Source organism: Poecilia reticulata, chromosome 3 (genome assembly GCF_904066995.2).
Source record: "Poecilia reticulata chromosome 3, P_reticulata-male-v2, whole genome shotgun sequence".
NCBI lineage: Eukaryota > Metazoa > Chordata > Actinopteri > Cyprinodontiformes > Poeciliidae > Poecilia > Poecilia reticulata.
Window position 1 is genome coordinate 31,609,069 of NC_088832.1, and position 15,707 is coordinate 31,624,775.

Genomic DNA, 15,707 nt, shown 5'->3' on the forward strand with positions numbered 1-15,707 from the left:
TCTAATAATTTTGATGAAAACATATTTCTTAATTGATACCCCTCTAATAAAAATGAGATGTTACTGTTGGGGTTTTACCCATTACCTACTATGTTTTTACTATTAAGAACATTTTCCCTTGATAACATCTTTTACAAGCTTTCTACCAACTGTTTTTTTTCTTCTTCTAATTTACTAGCACAAAATTATAAAACTTAGTTAAGTGCAATTATTTTGTTGGTATCTTGTCACAAAGCTGGAGCAGGAAGTGAAACCAATGTCATGGTTTCACACTAAATACACACATAGGGATAAAGTAAACAACTTAAGTATTTATTAACAGGAGAATTAGTTCACAGCAAATTCTTTTCACAACACAGTCTTTAAATGACACTTAACCCTTTGAGTAAAACTACATTGGGCACTCTGATCTGGCAATGAGCAAACCTGTGGGTTTCTTCATGGCGGTCTTCTATGAAAAACAGCACATCAATTGCTAGAAGATTTGGACCTGCTTTCTTTAAAAATAAATAAATAAAAGAAAGCAGAAACACATTGTTGATCTCTTAATATCAAGTAAAACAAGCAAAATGCTTTCTTTTTTTACATATGTATACAATTCAATTTTGTGGTTCAAGTGAACAAGATAACTCAGTTCAGATTACAGAAATATGTTTGGGTGGGGAGGGAAACAAAGACTGGTTCAAGGAAAAGTCCATGTCATCTTCTTAATAGCTGGAAAAGATGCCTGAAAAAACTGCATGTTCATGTTCATCATGTCAAAAGAATATTTCTGTTGAGTTTTAATGAAGTATTTGTATATACACATTCAGACAAGTTAAATCCTAAAACAGTGAAAAAGACAAACTGATGAATACGAAAAAGGGTTAAGGCAAGAATATAAAAATAAATAAATAGTAAAAACAATAGAAATGTTGCTTCTCTCTTATATAACTTACAACACTCAGATCCTAAGAAGCTGTGGTAGTGAGAATTATTCACATAATCATTTTTTTTTTTTACAGTTCCCGTCCATTTACACAGTATTTACAGCAAAACTGAACTTGTACACCAAAGAAAAATCGGTAAACTGAAATTAACACAATTCGTCTATGAACACAAAAATATTTTTTTGTATTTTGTCAGTATGTAAAACATTTACACACAGACTTACAAATAGTGTAGTACAGCAGTCATTTTATATCAAATCAGTCAACAGAGAAATCTCGAAATCTTATTCAGTTTTTGTACAAATTTCTGCTTTCAACTAATATAGACAGAGTTCACATTAAATGAATTTGTGTGTGTGTGTGTGCGTGTGTGTGTGTGCTTTCTGTACAACGAACAGTTTCCTTTTTACAACGTGAATTGCATTATGAAATAGTGGAAAGAAACAAACATGCTGGTGATATCCAATATGGCGTACTGGAAAACAAAACAAGCTTGAATGGTGGTTGAATTGCAGAACAACAGTTATTTTTCGGTAACTACAGACAATTAGCAGAAGCCAATGAAGTTGATTTGTGCAAAAAACTCTCAATAAAATGCATCTTCATCTACAGTACCTTGTCAAACTATTCACACCTGTTAAACTTTTCCATGTGTTGTCATACTACAACCACAAACTTCAAAGTTTGCTACTATTTTATTTGGTAGGTCAACACAAAGCAGCTCAAAAGTAAATTCAAAATATGATCCAAACCCAATTAACAATTAAAATAATACATATTAACATTTGTACAAATGGAAACTTGAAAAGTGAGAAATTCATTTGTATTCAGCCCCCGTTATTCCGGCAACCATCAGTAAAATCCAGTGCAGCTAGTTGACAGAAGTGTCCTAGTAGGTGGAGTTCACTGTTGCGTAATTTAATCTCAATTTAAATCCAGTTCTTCTGTTTTTAAGAGAACATTAACAAGGAATGACATGTAACATAAACATGCTTCTCTGTTTGACTGGCAGCTTCTCGGAAAATGGGACCTGAAAAATCTTTACATTCAAGTAGGAGAAACAATAGATATACAGTCAGAGCGACAATGACCAGGTTTCAATCGAAGAATGTTTATGTTCTTGAATGGCTCATTCAAAGGCCAAATAGAGAGAATTTATGTCAGGCATTAAAATCTGCTGTTCATAAATGCTTTACATCAAGTTTATTGAGCCTAAGTCTATCTACACATAAAATCTTTGTAACCATTTGCTGCTGCTCTACCAGATAAAATCCCATTAACAGGCAGTGAGGTACGTGGTTGTTATATGATGCTATTTGGAAAAGTTCTGGGGTTCTAAGTACTTCTGCAATTCACCGTCAGTGAAACAATACTTGCAAAGTTTAGCCACAATTTTCACAATTTATTTTCAGCATGATGAGTATCTGTGCCCCTCAGTGCCACATTTGACTTTCACCTGAATACATTTTAAGAAGTGATAAAACCAAATAGAAATTAGGTTAATTCCAGTTCTAAACAAGAACACTATGATCTGCAGTTACAAATTAAAATCAGAAACAAACCATGTGATCGCAGCTATTGTTCCATGATCGTAACATTTGCCACGGTGCGTGCTTTTACCAAAAATCCCGGATAGTGTAATTTTTGAATTTCTGGTGGTCTGCAATTGACTACACTGCAACCAGAACAACACTGAAACTTTGGAGAAAACATTTACTCTGCACAAACGTGAGGACACTGGAGAGAGGCTTTGGAGCATAGAAGTGAAGCAGGAAAGCATGGAGGTGTCAGAACTGTAGCAGTAAAAGCACAGGACTGTGCCGCCTTATTAAGCCTGGCTGTCTGTAAACAGATTCAACACTTGGTGACCTCTTGGCATACTCAAATCCAGGGCTGCGTGACATGGCTTTAATTATCCCCCTTGCCCCCCCTCACCAGCTTTCTTTTTTTTGTCCCTCTGCTTTTCTTTGTGGCATATGGTGCTGAGGATGCAGAGCCCTGGGAGATGCAGCAGAAGTCCAGCCCATCGCTAAGCTCCACTGATTTAATCAACAGCTTGGGCTGGTGTTTGTTCTGACCTGCAAGAAGTGGTAGTGACACATCACACAGCATTGATAATGTGAGTGCTGTTGTTAAATGTTAGCATCTGGTCATCATCATCATCATTAGAGAGATGACAGTGATGCAGAGGAAAATATTTTAAAAAAAATATGGCCCTGTTCAGAGGCTGGAAACTGGGAAGGACGTGGTTTATTCTGTGTTTGGTGTTTTTCTAACCTATAAAGAAAGCAGATCTATATCACCAACAGATCAAAACCATCAGAGAAGTGTTTTCATTTTCATCCAAAAACCTGCAGACCTACAACAAAAATGTATGTTGGTAATATCCAGCTTTATAAACACTAAGATATTGTACTCTTTTATTAATGAGTTTATTTTCATACAGTCAATTGGAGCTGCAAAGCAAGCAGAAAAGTGCAAGATCAAATTAAATATATGACATACAAGTTGTGGTCACTTTTATGATGAGAAGACAAGACAGCAAATCATAATTACAATGAAGCTTTGATTACCACATTATGATTTAAAAAAACAAAACAAAATGTTAACATCACAAAATGTTACTTTCTATGCATAAAACAGGAGCAAGATTATTTATCAAATTTGAAAAATCACCAACAAGAGCAACTTGATGCCGGACTGGAAACTGATTCCACTTCACATCAGTTAAAGGTTAAATTCTTCACATTCTGTGGTTTTATTAAAACTACCAGTTCTTTCAATGAGACAAAACATTAAAGGTGAACCTGTTTTGTGATATCTTCTTTAGACGACCAATCCAGAGTGAGCCAATATTTAAGAAGTACAGATGTATGGAGCACCGAAACATGTGACCACCTGCTTGTCTGTGGTAGCTTGTTAGGGTTTGTACACATCTTCTTGAGACATTAAGCGATAAAAAACAAACACAAAGACACATATACAACACTTAGTGTGACGATGACCTCGGATCTTCTCCTGAGCCTCACACACACACACTCGCTCGCTCGCTGTCAGAGTTGCAGCAAAAGGATGCCGCTTCGACACGCAAAGTCTGCCCAGTGTGTGCTTCCTGTGCACTCACTGTCATGCACACTTTTGTGTGCAAGTCTGTCTTATGGATCCAGTGGGAAGGTTGTCTGATGGAGGAGGCCGTGTGACAGTCCCGTAGTGAGAAGAGGAGGAGGAATGAGTTTCAGTTGTTCTGAAGGCAGTCGAGCTCCACCAAGCAGCAAACGTTCCCGTTCTGAACACCACAGCATGACAAGACAACAGAGGGAGCATTAAATAATGCAGACGGCTATACATTATACATGTTGATTGTAAAGTCCAGAGACTGGGCCACTGTTGCCTAACAAGACTTCAGATTTTAGAAAAAGCTGGTAGAGTTTAAGCAAAAGTGCAGAGTTTATTTATAAATTGTATTTCAACATGCCACACATACATTTTCACCCAATATGGAGAGAAGAACTCAGGGGACTGAACATCAAAGCTGAACAATTTTATAAATGGAGAACAAAATGTCTGACTAACTGTCATTTTGTCAGTGATGTTATTTAACTTATGCACAACTGAGACAAATACAAAATCATAGGTCATAAAAGCTTTATGGCTAACATCTTTTAAATAGACATATTTTTGACAAGTCTTGTTTTCTACTCATTCCTTTTAGTTTTTTTTAGATCCTGTGAATTTTTTATTTGCTGCATCAGATATGCCTGTGTGCTCAAAACGGATCTCATTAAAACTATCAACATTTGCTGTTTCTTTTTTTTTTTTTTACAAAGGATTTGTATACCTGATAACTGTTTCAAGAGTTAACATCTTATAACTGAGCTTCAAATTTCAAATCATATTTTATTCAATTTCTATACGATATTACTGAGTAATGGAGTGTATGACCTGCTACTGTGTCATTACAGAAACCTTTATGTCAGGTCAGCCAAAGCCAAGCCAAACTATGTCTCTAACGACATCAATCAAGCGTATGGACTTACTCAGCAGCAGGGGTCCTTATATAGACCAGGTTCACAGTGTGACCCTGATCTGTCTGCACAACAGCTGCTGATACCAAAGATGTTGACGTAAATTCTCTGATCTGGGTCATGGTAGTCAAAAAAATGAATGCTGCAGAAAGTTCTGTTGCCTGAATTACTTGGGATGTTTATTTTTTATTATTATTATTATCACTGGCAGGTGTTGTTAAAAAAAAGATGAATGAAATAAATACAGAACGTATGCAACTGACTGCTCCATCTCTGAACTGGAAAGAGCCGAGTTGGCAAGCAGCTGTAAAGTGGGAGGTAGTGGGAACGGTGTTATGACACCCCTAAAGGAGCTGCTGTCCCCCAGAAGTCTTGATTCGATTTATGTAAGATCACATTGTAGCAGGATGTGTAGGCACAAAAATTACACTCTTTCTAAAGTTGTTGGGTGCAACTAAAAAAACAGATAAAGTGGGAGAAAGAAGCAGTTAAAAGATATAATCACACATGAGCTTTATTCTGTCACATAAGGGAAAATAATGTTCAGGTTTTGGTATGTAGGTTGGTTCAAATCACCTTTTTAAAATGGCATTTTAAGCAATTAAGATAGCAACATTTAATACCTTTTTCCAAATGCTGTTGTTCTGTTACTTTCCTTTCTATGTTGCCCAAAACAATGAAGCACAGAAAACTTTCTTTAATAAGTGTTAAGTCTGAGGTCACTGTGGGAAATGTTAAACACAGTGCTGTCACAAACTCTTGCTTGCAGGGGAAACTTGTCGGTTGGCTGGTAGTTAGAGATGACACAACAATCTATTGTATCCCTTTTTAATCAGTGGTTTAATGAAAACCATTTTACAAGTTCTGGGAAGTTTTCGAGTGAACGTTGGGCTAATTGTTACCTTCACATTGAAAGCAGTTGAAAACCGTTTTAGAGAAGTGAAGGGAATTAGATCAAGCTGAGATAATGAAGTGTTCAACTCAAAGGATAATTATGGTTTACTGCAACCTGTCCGATTCCCCAGTGCAGATATGGCATTATTTTGGCTCAGCAGATCATGTTTACTTTTGATTTTTCACTTGAGTTGTAGTGAATTCAGAAATCAATGAGTTGTACAAAACAGTAGCTTAACTTCTTTTTTTGTTCAAATCCAAACCTGGAATAAAAAAAAAAAAGGGCCAATAAACACAACGGGACTGGATTTTACTTTAAAGGAGAAACACTCAAGACTTAATAAAACTAAACTGGATTTTTGCTCATTTTAGTTCAGGAAGGCATAAAACTTTATATCTTACTAAGGATGGAAAACATTGCAAAAAATATAAAGTCTAAGTATTTTTGGTCTACTTTCTAATGCAACTATATTAGCATGTTTGGAATATGCAGTGGTGGAGAAAGTACTGAAAAAATTTACTTAAGTAAAAGTACAAATACACAGTCAAAAATGTACTTAAGTAAAAGTCAAAGTACCACATTAACATTTTACTTAAGTAAAAGTAAAAAAGTCCTGGCTTTTAAAAATACTTAAGTATTAAAAGTAAAAGTACTCGCTGAATGCATTACCTAATCGCTAATATCATTAAGTGTGCCGATCGTATTTAATTTTAATACATCAGAAATGTGCCATTTTAATTAACACTACCATAGATTAAACATGTTCTTATTGTGTTTATTCTCTGTAACAGTTTAGGCTTAGATATGTGATTCTATGAATCATAATTTCAGGGATGGAAACATTTTGTCTCCTGTCCTAACATAACATGAACTTCATTAGTCACATTTATTTAGAAAGAAATCTAACTGAAAGGGGATGTAAAGAAGGTGCGGGCGGGGTGAAGGACATGCAACCAAGGAGCCATGTAGCAGAGTTGTAGTCAAGATCACCGAACCCGAGACCAAGACCAGCGCCCCGCGCTAAATGACACAATAACATTAAGTTTACCTATCAAAATTGGTTTTCAGATTGATCTGAAAGATCCACATTCCCATAAAAACACTTAGATATTAAATACTTAGAGCTGAAATATATTTAACCAGTATCAATTAAAACTCACTTCATTCTGTTTTGCTTTCATCGCTGTGCTACAATCCGCAGATGTCTCCTGCTATCCCTAGAAAAATAACGCCCTGGGCGGTTGCCCATATTGCATATGTCAGAAACCACAAATGAAACATCGCAATTAACGGTAAATAACGTTCAACTATGAACACTGTCCAACGGCTTAACAAGTAACCAAGCAGAAGGAGCACCGTGACTGTTTTCATCCTCCCTCCCACTGCGATGTTTGCCACCATGACAGGAGATGAAATCAATCAATGAGCAATGAGCATGCTCTGTGTTCATACGTTCAACTTTTACTTATTCAGCGATTAAATGAATGTCTATATATATATATATATATATATATATATATATATATATATATATATATATATATATATATATAGCTACCGCAGTGTACACGAGAACAAAGAACGGCTCTCAGTGAGGCTTCAGTCCTTTAGGACTTAGTAAAGATCCGTCCAGAAGAATCGGATCGTTCCTGAATGTCATATCACTATATTGCAGACTTTGGTCACAGCGTTGTCCCATATATGCGACACCTCAGTCAACACCTCCACACAATAATTCAGCGCATGAATGACAACTTTTTTTCATCAGATGCAACATGTGTCTCAGTACAGCTAGCTTTGCTAGCACAGATCTTACCTTTCTTTAAGCTTTCCTTCCAAGTGACGCTAAAAGTTGGACGAAGTCCCACCGTCTGTGAAAGCGAAGCGCTGCTGATTTTACATGTCGCCTTATCAATTTATGCAGCGCTATAAACATCTCCTCCCGCTCAGAGGAAACCACTGCGCATGTCTGGAGCTCCGCGTGCGAGTAAAGGTGGAGCCGATGGGTGACAACAGACACTAAGTCACTGTTATTGCTCGGATTTTACGGCGCCACCTTAAATCCCTGAACTTCACATTTTAACGGAAAAAAAGAGCAACGCGACTTGGATGTAACGAGTAACGCGCAGTTTTGTAGAAATGTAGTGAAGTAGAAAGTACAGATACTTACTGTAAAATGTAGTGGAGTAAAAGTAGAAAGTATCCATTATTAAATCTACTTAAGTAAAGTACAGATACACGAAAACTGTACTTAAGTACAGTAACGAAGTACATGTACTTCGTTACTTCCCACCACTGGGAATATGACAAAACCAACTTACAAGTAGCTTTTAAGCAACATATAGAAACTTGTTTTAGGTCAATAATTATGTAAAATTGATGAAAAAGTACTAGTTTCACAGGCAGGATGTTTCTCTTATAACAAGGGAAAATGTCTCGTTATAAGTGAAATTATCTACCAACTGAACAAGTACTTTTTAAATAAAATATGTGTCCTGAGTCGTATTAAACTATTCATTGTTTAAAACTCAATGTGGAGTTAAAAGTTTGAAAAGGAGTCGCTTGGTGATTATTGATGACCTACCTTACACTTGCAGGTAGTGCAGGGCGACTTGGGCATATGCCATGTGTCCCCGCTGAGGCGAGTGACACCTGTGGGGTCTGTGCACGTCTGCCGAATGTCGTACGACAGGTTGTCAGCCAAGCAGGGCTCTGTGACGCAGCGCGGGCAACACTCACCCTCTGCCACTGCCGTGTACTCGCACAATAATACGGGACAAACTAAAGGCCAGCAGTCGACCTCCCCCTCCTGCAGAGGCACAGGCCAAAAATAAAAACAAACAGGCAGGAGAATTCAGAAATTTTGCTTCATGCTTTTTAGCACATTTTTCTACAGATAAAATTAGAGCTCCCACTAATGTGTTGTCACATTTCAAATTAGAAATGTGGTAATTATCTCAGCCTTTATACGCAGCTGAGCAGCGCATTAGACGTCTCCGCACTGAATTTCATATTGATAAGAAGGTTCTGTATCATTGTTTAATCTAATTAAGCTTTAATTCCATATTAAGGAATTTAATATCAGAAACTGCTGTAATGCTATTGGAAGAAGAAAAAAAAAGTCTGAACGTGTGTGAATTTCTGTTGATTTTATGTATGTTGCTCATATGTACACACCATGCAGCGACACTGCTGGCACCCGTACATCCAGGACGCCCCACTGCGGTACAGCGTTCGTCCGCTCTGGTCCAGACACTGACTGCTGGGCCGGTTGTCACAGCTGGGACAGCAGAACAGATCCTCCTCTGGGTCTGCACAGTCACAGGGTCTCCTCCTGCAGAACGTCTGTCCATCCTGTGCAATACGGGTTACAGCAGGAACTAGCAAATTAACACAAGCCTCAATAAGGCAAGCACAAGTAAAATCAGATACTAATAATATTTCTTCTTACTCTGACACTAAATAAGACTATAGAGTTCCTGTTTAGTAATAAGTGTGTAAACTAGAAACAAAACACACACAAAGACGAGGTTGAATCGAAGCTCCTGCCAGAAGGTGTCAAAATAACTCAAACACAGGAAGGAATGCGGACAAAGAAAATGAATTTTCAAAATAAAACAGGAAAGAGAAAAACAGTATCTATAGACTGCAACTCAAATCAGAATATAAATAATTGACAACAGTTCAATGAAAACAACAGTTTTAATAATAGAGATTATTAAAACTGACTGAAAAGAACTACATCTGAATACAAATATGGACAAATCCACAAATTAATAACAAAAGTCCCAAGAATTGCTACACTGCAAAAACGCTCAATCTTACTAAATATTGTTTGTCTAGTTCTATAGCAAATATTTTAGTACACTTGAATTAAGACAAAACTAACTGAAAAGTAATTTATCAGCAAGATATAGAAGCTTGTTTTAAGTGAAAGAAATTCCTTGATATTGATGAAAACGTGCAAGCTCCAATGGCAGATTATTTCACTTATCACATGGGGGAAAACATAAGTAAATTCATCTGCAAATATAGAACTAGCACTGTATCATCAATTACTTTTGCTGACAAGGTACTTCTAAGGTAGATCTGTCTTATTTCAAGTACTACGATATTTGAACGAGCAACTAGGCAACAATACTTGGTGAGATTTTGTGCTTTTTCAGTGTAGAAATTATTATTATTTTTATTTTATTTAAAGTTAGAAGTATGAACAGATGCAATGAGACTAAACTTTTACTGTTTTAGGTCAGTTAGGTTATCAAAATGATTTTGATCTGAACGAATGTCAAATGCATCAGAATCAGACTCGTCATTAACGTCCCTCTGCCACTGTGTTGCCAGCTACAGCTATCCATCGCCGGTACCTGGAAAGAGAAAACTTTATGATCCCTTTTACTGTGCACAGCTGGCAAGTCTGGCCCCAGGAAGACTTTGTTATAGAGATGTAAAAATGTTACATAAAAAGGTCGTTAGAAAATGTATGACGGCCCTAAAATCACTTTGTATGGCATAAAAGGGCAGCGCAGGGCCAATGTTTTATTGGTCCATATTGTCCTGCTATGGCAACTGCTCCATTATGTGGTGCCATTTCTGATGGCCATGGTCTGTCCAGTAATGGCCTTGACATGTAGGGAAGCACCGCTTACTGGAACTTCCTCGCAGGGAATGTTTGTGATGGCAAACTGCAAATTTTAATGTCAGCAGTGAGATTACGCCTGCAAATAAAATCTAAAGCTACACTGCTGTGCTAAGCAAAATAGTGCCAATTCCTGTCCAGAACTTTAATGGAAGACAAATTAGGACTCTATTTTTCTCTGCACTTTAATGAAGAAAATACTTATCTTATGATTTGCTTTGTTAAAAGGTTTTCTTAAAAACGTTTGTAGACTTCTTTTTAAATCCAATCCTATTATTTTGTTATAAAAATTTATGGCGGTACCTCAAAAGAAAATCCATGACAACCAGTTTTCTTCAGAAACCACGTGGGATTGCAAAGTGACACAATGTGAAAATGTTCTAGAGCTATGACATTTTTGCAAGAGGGCATGAACTTTTCATGAATAATGAACAAGAGAAAAGAATAAAGCATTCTGATCCATCAGTACTTCATGATCTCTAGAAGGATGCAGACTCATTTTTCTTTCCATTTTCAAGCAAGAATAAAATGTAAATGTACTTCAAATTTTCAAATAAAAAGTTGAAAACCTCACACCAACCCCAACCTCGAAATCCAATATGGCTGCCACTTACTTAAGTCATATTGATAACTGTAACATTCCTTTTTAATGTCTGTATTTACTTCTCTTGATGAAAATGTGTATTTAGTGACTGGATTGCTTCCTTTTAGAATAGTTCTTTTAGGTTTTGAAGCAACGATTAATGGACTTGAGCAGCTAAATGTTTTGGATATTTGTGGTTTTTACTTCTACATCACGTTTAATTAAGTCGCCTTTTGCATGCATTGCTGCTGCCACTAAAACAGTACAAGATGTGCTTTGATTTATAAGATACAGAAAGAGTAAGCGAGACAGTCAGTGAAATAAATGTGTCATAATCTAATAATGCATTATGAAATATATTCTATGACTGTAATATTTAAAAAATGTAACGTTAGTAGTGTTTTGTCTTAAGCCATGCCAACCACTAAGAAACAAATGGTAGTGAAAGTAGAACAACTGACATGCAGCGTGCAGCGGACAGTTTCTAACTTTCTGAAGCTCACTGGCTCCATGATTCTCAGCTGTCACTTTAGATCAAACACCTATTTCTCTCTTTTATATAAATCTTAATCTCAGAGTCTCTCCTTCCCAAAGACAAATGCGATCAATATCTCACTTTCCTGCAGCCACTGTTTGTTCTCTACCTCGATATGACTCCTGAGTACAGAAGGAAGTCATTAAACTGCCACAAATATTTGTCACAGTGTAATTCAATGATAAACAGGCGGGGGTGTATTTCGTACTGATGACAGACGCATCAGATATATTCCATAAGTTTTCGGTATGGTTCATAAATCTGGGTAGAACATATTAGCTAAATCAGTGCCGGATTGGTAGCTGTGCAGAAGGTGTGTGGCAGAATTGGGCTGGAACTGACAACAAGAACAGATTTGAAGATTTTTTATCAAACAAGTTTTCACAGTGACAACAATATAATCACCAACAGATTCTGGGAAAAGCTATTTAATGTATACAGATAAAATAATAGAAAAATAAAGTGTCTGTTTAAAAAAAACGTTAAATGTGATCTTTTGCATTTCTCTAAAATAGATTGGCCTAAACAGTGAATATATTCAGAGAAAGCCCTCAGAGGACCCAGAATGAAATAACTAGACATATTTCATGTCACTTATATTTTAAAACTTGTAAAAACATATTTGGAAGGATGCTTCTCTTTTATATAATGCTAAAAAAAAACTAGTTTTATTAGGAGTTTTTTGCTGAATTGCTGTCATTTTGCATTAGGAAAAAAATATCACCAATCAGAGATTCTTGTATGCGATGACCAGGCAGTCTTTTTCCACTCCAGGGATATCCTGCATCCTGCTCTAAACACCTTCAGTCTTAGACTAAATACAAGAATAAATTCTTGTAGGAATTTTGAGCAGTTAGTCATATGTTTGATTTGCTGTCACATGGCATATACTGGTCCAAGGTGTTCCAGCTAGCCTGGGGACAGGTTTGATGAGAGACACGGCTGAGCTGGTGACACATACTCAAGGATATTGAAAAGGCCACCATAGGGATACAAAACTGTCACACACTTTTATTTTTCCCTTTTTAAAAGAAAACTGAACCGTAATAGCATTGCTGATAAAATTCCCAAAGTAGGGGAAGTTCTTCTCGACTGTATTTGTTAACTTTTGAGACTCTTAGCCATTTCACTAACGCTGCAAAAACAACTAAGCCAGAGGATTTTTGTAAGGCACAAGATAAATCTCTGAACAATTCCGTCAGATGGACAGAATGGATTTTTTTATTTTCATTTGAGCACCTAAGATCAGTAAAAAGGATTATTATTGCAGTTTTCGCTCCCTTCATTTCATTTTGCCGGTGTAGCATGTGCTGCTGAACGTGATTATTTCCATGTTGTTCTGTACTTATTCTCATCAGTTGCATTGATTCACACTTGTTTTCTGTTTCCTCCTTATGCTCATTTTATTGTTCACACCTTTTGTTGTAGTCTGCTGTGCTTTGATAAATGTGTCTGCTTACATAACAGAAACTAGAAGTTAACTGTGAGAGGAATAGCAGAGCAATGGAGGCCTTTTTTTTATAAAGAAATAACATTTATTTAAGTTTTTGTTTTATTAAACTTACATTTAATAGAATATAAACAACTTTATTGTTTCATAGAGGGTTAAATTCAAGAAACCTGGCAGTTTTCACTTTTCTGTTTTATATTGAAGGCAAAAATGACCTGACATAAAAATTTGAGATTGGATTTTTAACTTGAAAAAAGGTAAGAAACTTTCAAACTGAACACCATTTGAACTAGTTTCCTTTAACTAATTGAATAAAATGACCCACTGTATGTTTGATTTCAACTTTACCTTGCATGAGCACAGAGCACAGCGATCATAGGTGGGTTTCCAGTCTTCTCCATTGCGTCTTATAACTTCATCTTGTGGGCAGTTTCCGCTGCAGCCTGGACCAGTTGTGCACATGCAGTCATAGCCTCCTGGGAGGTTTACACACACACTATCATTCCAGCAGGTGTGTGTCTGCAAAGTGCACTCATCGATGTCTGAAAGATAAAATAGAAACTCTTTAACGTGTAGAAAATAATGATTTATAGCTACCGCAATAGTTATAAATATTATAGTTCGCATTTAAGGCTACGATTGTTGATGGAAATGTTTTTGTAAAGTATTATCATGCAATTTTGAAATTAGACTCCAATAGCAAAAGTTTGAAAAAAACAAAACAAACCTTGATATACTAAAAAAGTCAAATATCCAACTAAATAAATACGTTAAGGCAAAAATCATTAACACATCTACACATATGTTTGTCTTTTCTGTTACTCTCTGCCATGGCTATTTACAAAGGTATATCTAAAAGTGATTAGAATAAATAGGCTGCCATAAATGTTCTTCATCACCAACTCTAGAAAGTGAAACTCGTATCATATAGATGCATCTCAACATATGTAAAAAACAAATTTCACCAAAAATCATTTGAATATTATATGAGATCAATAAAAATAGGAAAGCTGTTTTTCCATTTACCTTAAAGCTGCACATATTGGAAGAACAAAAATACATTTTCTTAATGAAAAAAAAATAATTTTTGATAGAAGGTTGTTGCATTAGGCTTTCAGTTGCATCAAAATTAGTGCTTTTTCACAAAACTACAATGGAAACACTTTTTTGCATCAAATTAAAACCATTTGCAGGATCAAAAAACCTTTGCATGTGTTTGGAGTTAATTAGCTGATTGGAGTGTGAAACCATGAGTTTCCAGTATTTCACTTTTTCTTAATATTTGATTAATCTGAGATAAAGTACCTGACAGCTTTGAAAAAATAAAGAAACTGCCAATACAATGTTGAGATTTTAAGAAACATTCAATATATAAATGAAAAATTCAACCATCTAAAGGATGGCATTAATTTAAACACACTGCACTAGAGAAATGAAGACTCTAAGAATACTGAAAATATATTAAAAGGGATTTTTTTCAGAAAAATTTTTACTTTTCTGGTCTAATTACAACTATTCATCAATCATTTGATTGTAATGCTGTAGTAACATACATACACACACACACACACATACATATATATATATATATATATATATATATATATATATATATATATATATATGTAAAGCACATAGTGGGGAAATATTTAACTCCTTAACTTTTTTTTTTTTACTTATTTCTTCAATTTACTGTGAAGCTCAGAATGGGCTAGATGTGACATTCAGAAACTCTGCTGCTCTGCCCAATTTACTATTGCAGCCCCGAGTTGTTCAATAATTCTTTAAAATTAACAGCATTCGGTAAGTAAGGCAGTGGAAATTGAATGTTCACACTGACGCAGTCAGACAGTCACAAGCAGTGTGAGGAAATTCTTACTTTGCTGAAGCCTTTCAGATCAGAAGTTTTCATTCCCATTGCTATGTGGTTTAACACACACACACTACCTTACAGTGAAGCTATAAAGAAACATTTGAGTCACATGGAGGATGTTCTCTGCAGCCGTGCCAGGAGAAAGAAGAAACCAACAAAACCCCCACATATTTAAGCTTCCACTGCATCACCATCAGCTTCTTTCTTTAGGCTATGGCATTTTAAATTCATCTTTCTAGCTCTTTCATTTTTAATTCTCTGCTTCTAACTGCATAATTTATTCATGCATCTATAACTTTTTTGTGATCTCTGCGATCTATAATTTTTATGGCATAATTATGATTAAAATTTTGCTTGATTGTGTGGATAAGCTGCATCGTGCTGTCTCTGCCATCCTTATACACACTTTAAGAAAAAAAAAGGCACCATCTGCTTTGCAATAAATCAATAAAGTCTTATGTTCCATCTTATCTTCATATATATGGAATATACTTTGCATACTCTAGTAGCATCATAGTTAGATTTAGCTGAATCATCAAAGATCCCACTCAGTCAGCTTCTTTTTCTTCCGTACCCCAACAAACCAAAATAAGAAATCCATTCAGAGAAGAGGTGGATGATATTTTCATCTACTTTTCATGGCCTCTGGGTAAAAAAGCCCCTCCTTAACTTTTACCATGGCATTTAACTCGCTTTATCCTCCCTAAATGTGAGCTGTTCAGAAAGAAAAAAAAGGACCAAAGGCCTTTTGACAGCAGCTCTGTTCTCCCCTGCCAGA

The 15,707-nt window shown here is 36.0% G+C and overlaps 1 protein-coding gene across 2 annotated transcripts in view; it reads right to left on the reverse strand.

The window, feature by feature from the left end:
* Window positions 1-291: 291 nt before the first annotated feature.
* The window catches only part of LOC103462905 (protein kinase C-binding protein NELL1), a 237,735-nt gene continuing 222,319 nt past the window's right edge, over window positions 292-15,707 (reverse strand). For both annotated transcript variants that reach the window (XM_008405946.3, XM_081605463.1), the window contains 4 exons: window positions 13,405-13,598; window positions 9,027-9,203; window positions 8,434-8,658; window positions 292-4,215 (listed from right to left, as the gene is read on the reverse strand). In XM_008405946.3, coding sequence (XP_008404168.2) covers window positions 4,165-4,215; window positions 8,434-8,658; window positions 9,027-9,203; window positions 13,405-13,598 — 647 coding nt within the window. In that variant the 3' untranslated portion in view covers window positions 292-4,164. The remainder of the gene's footprint in view (window positions 4,216-8,433; window positions 8,659-9,026; window positions 9,204-13,404; window positions 13,599-15,707) is intronic.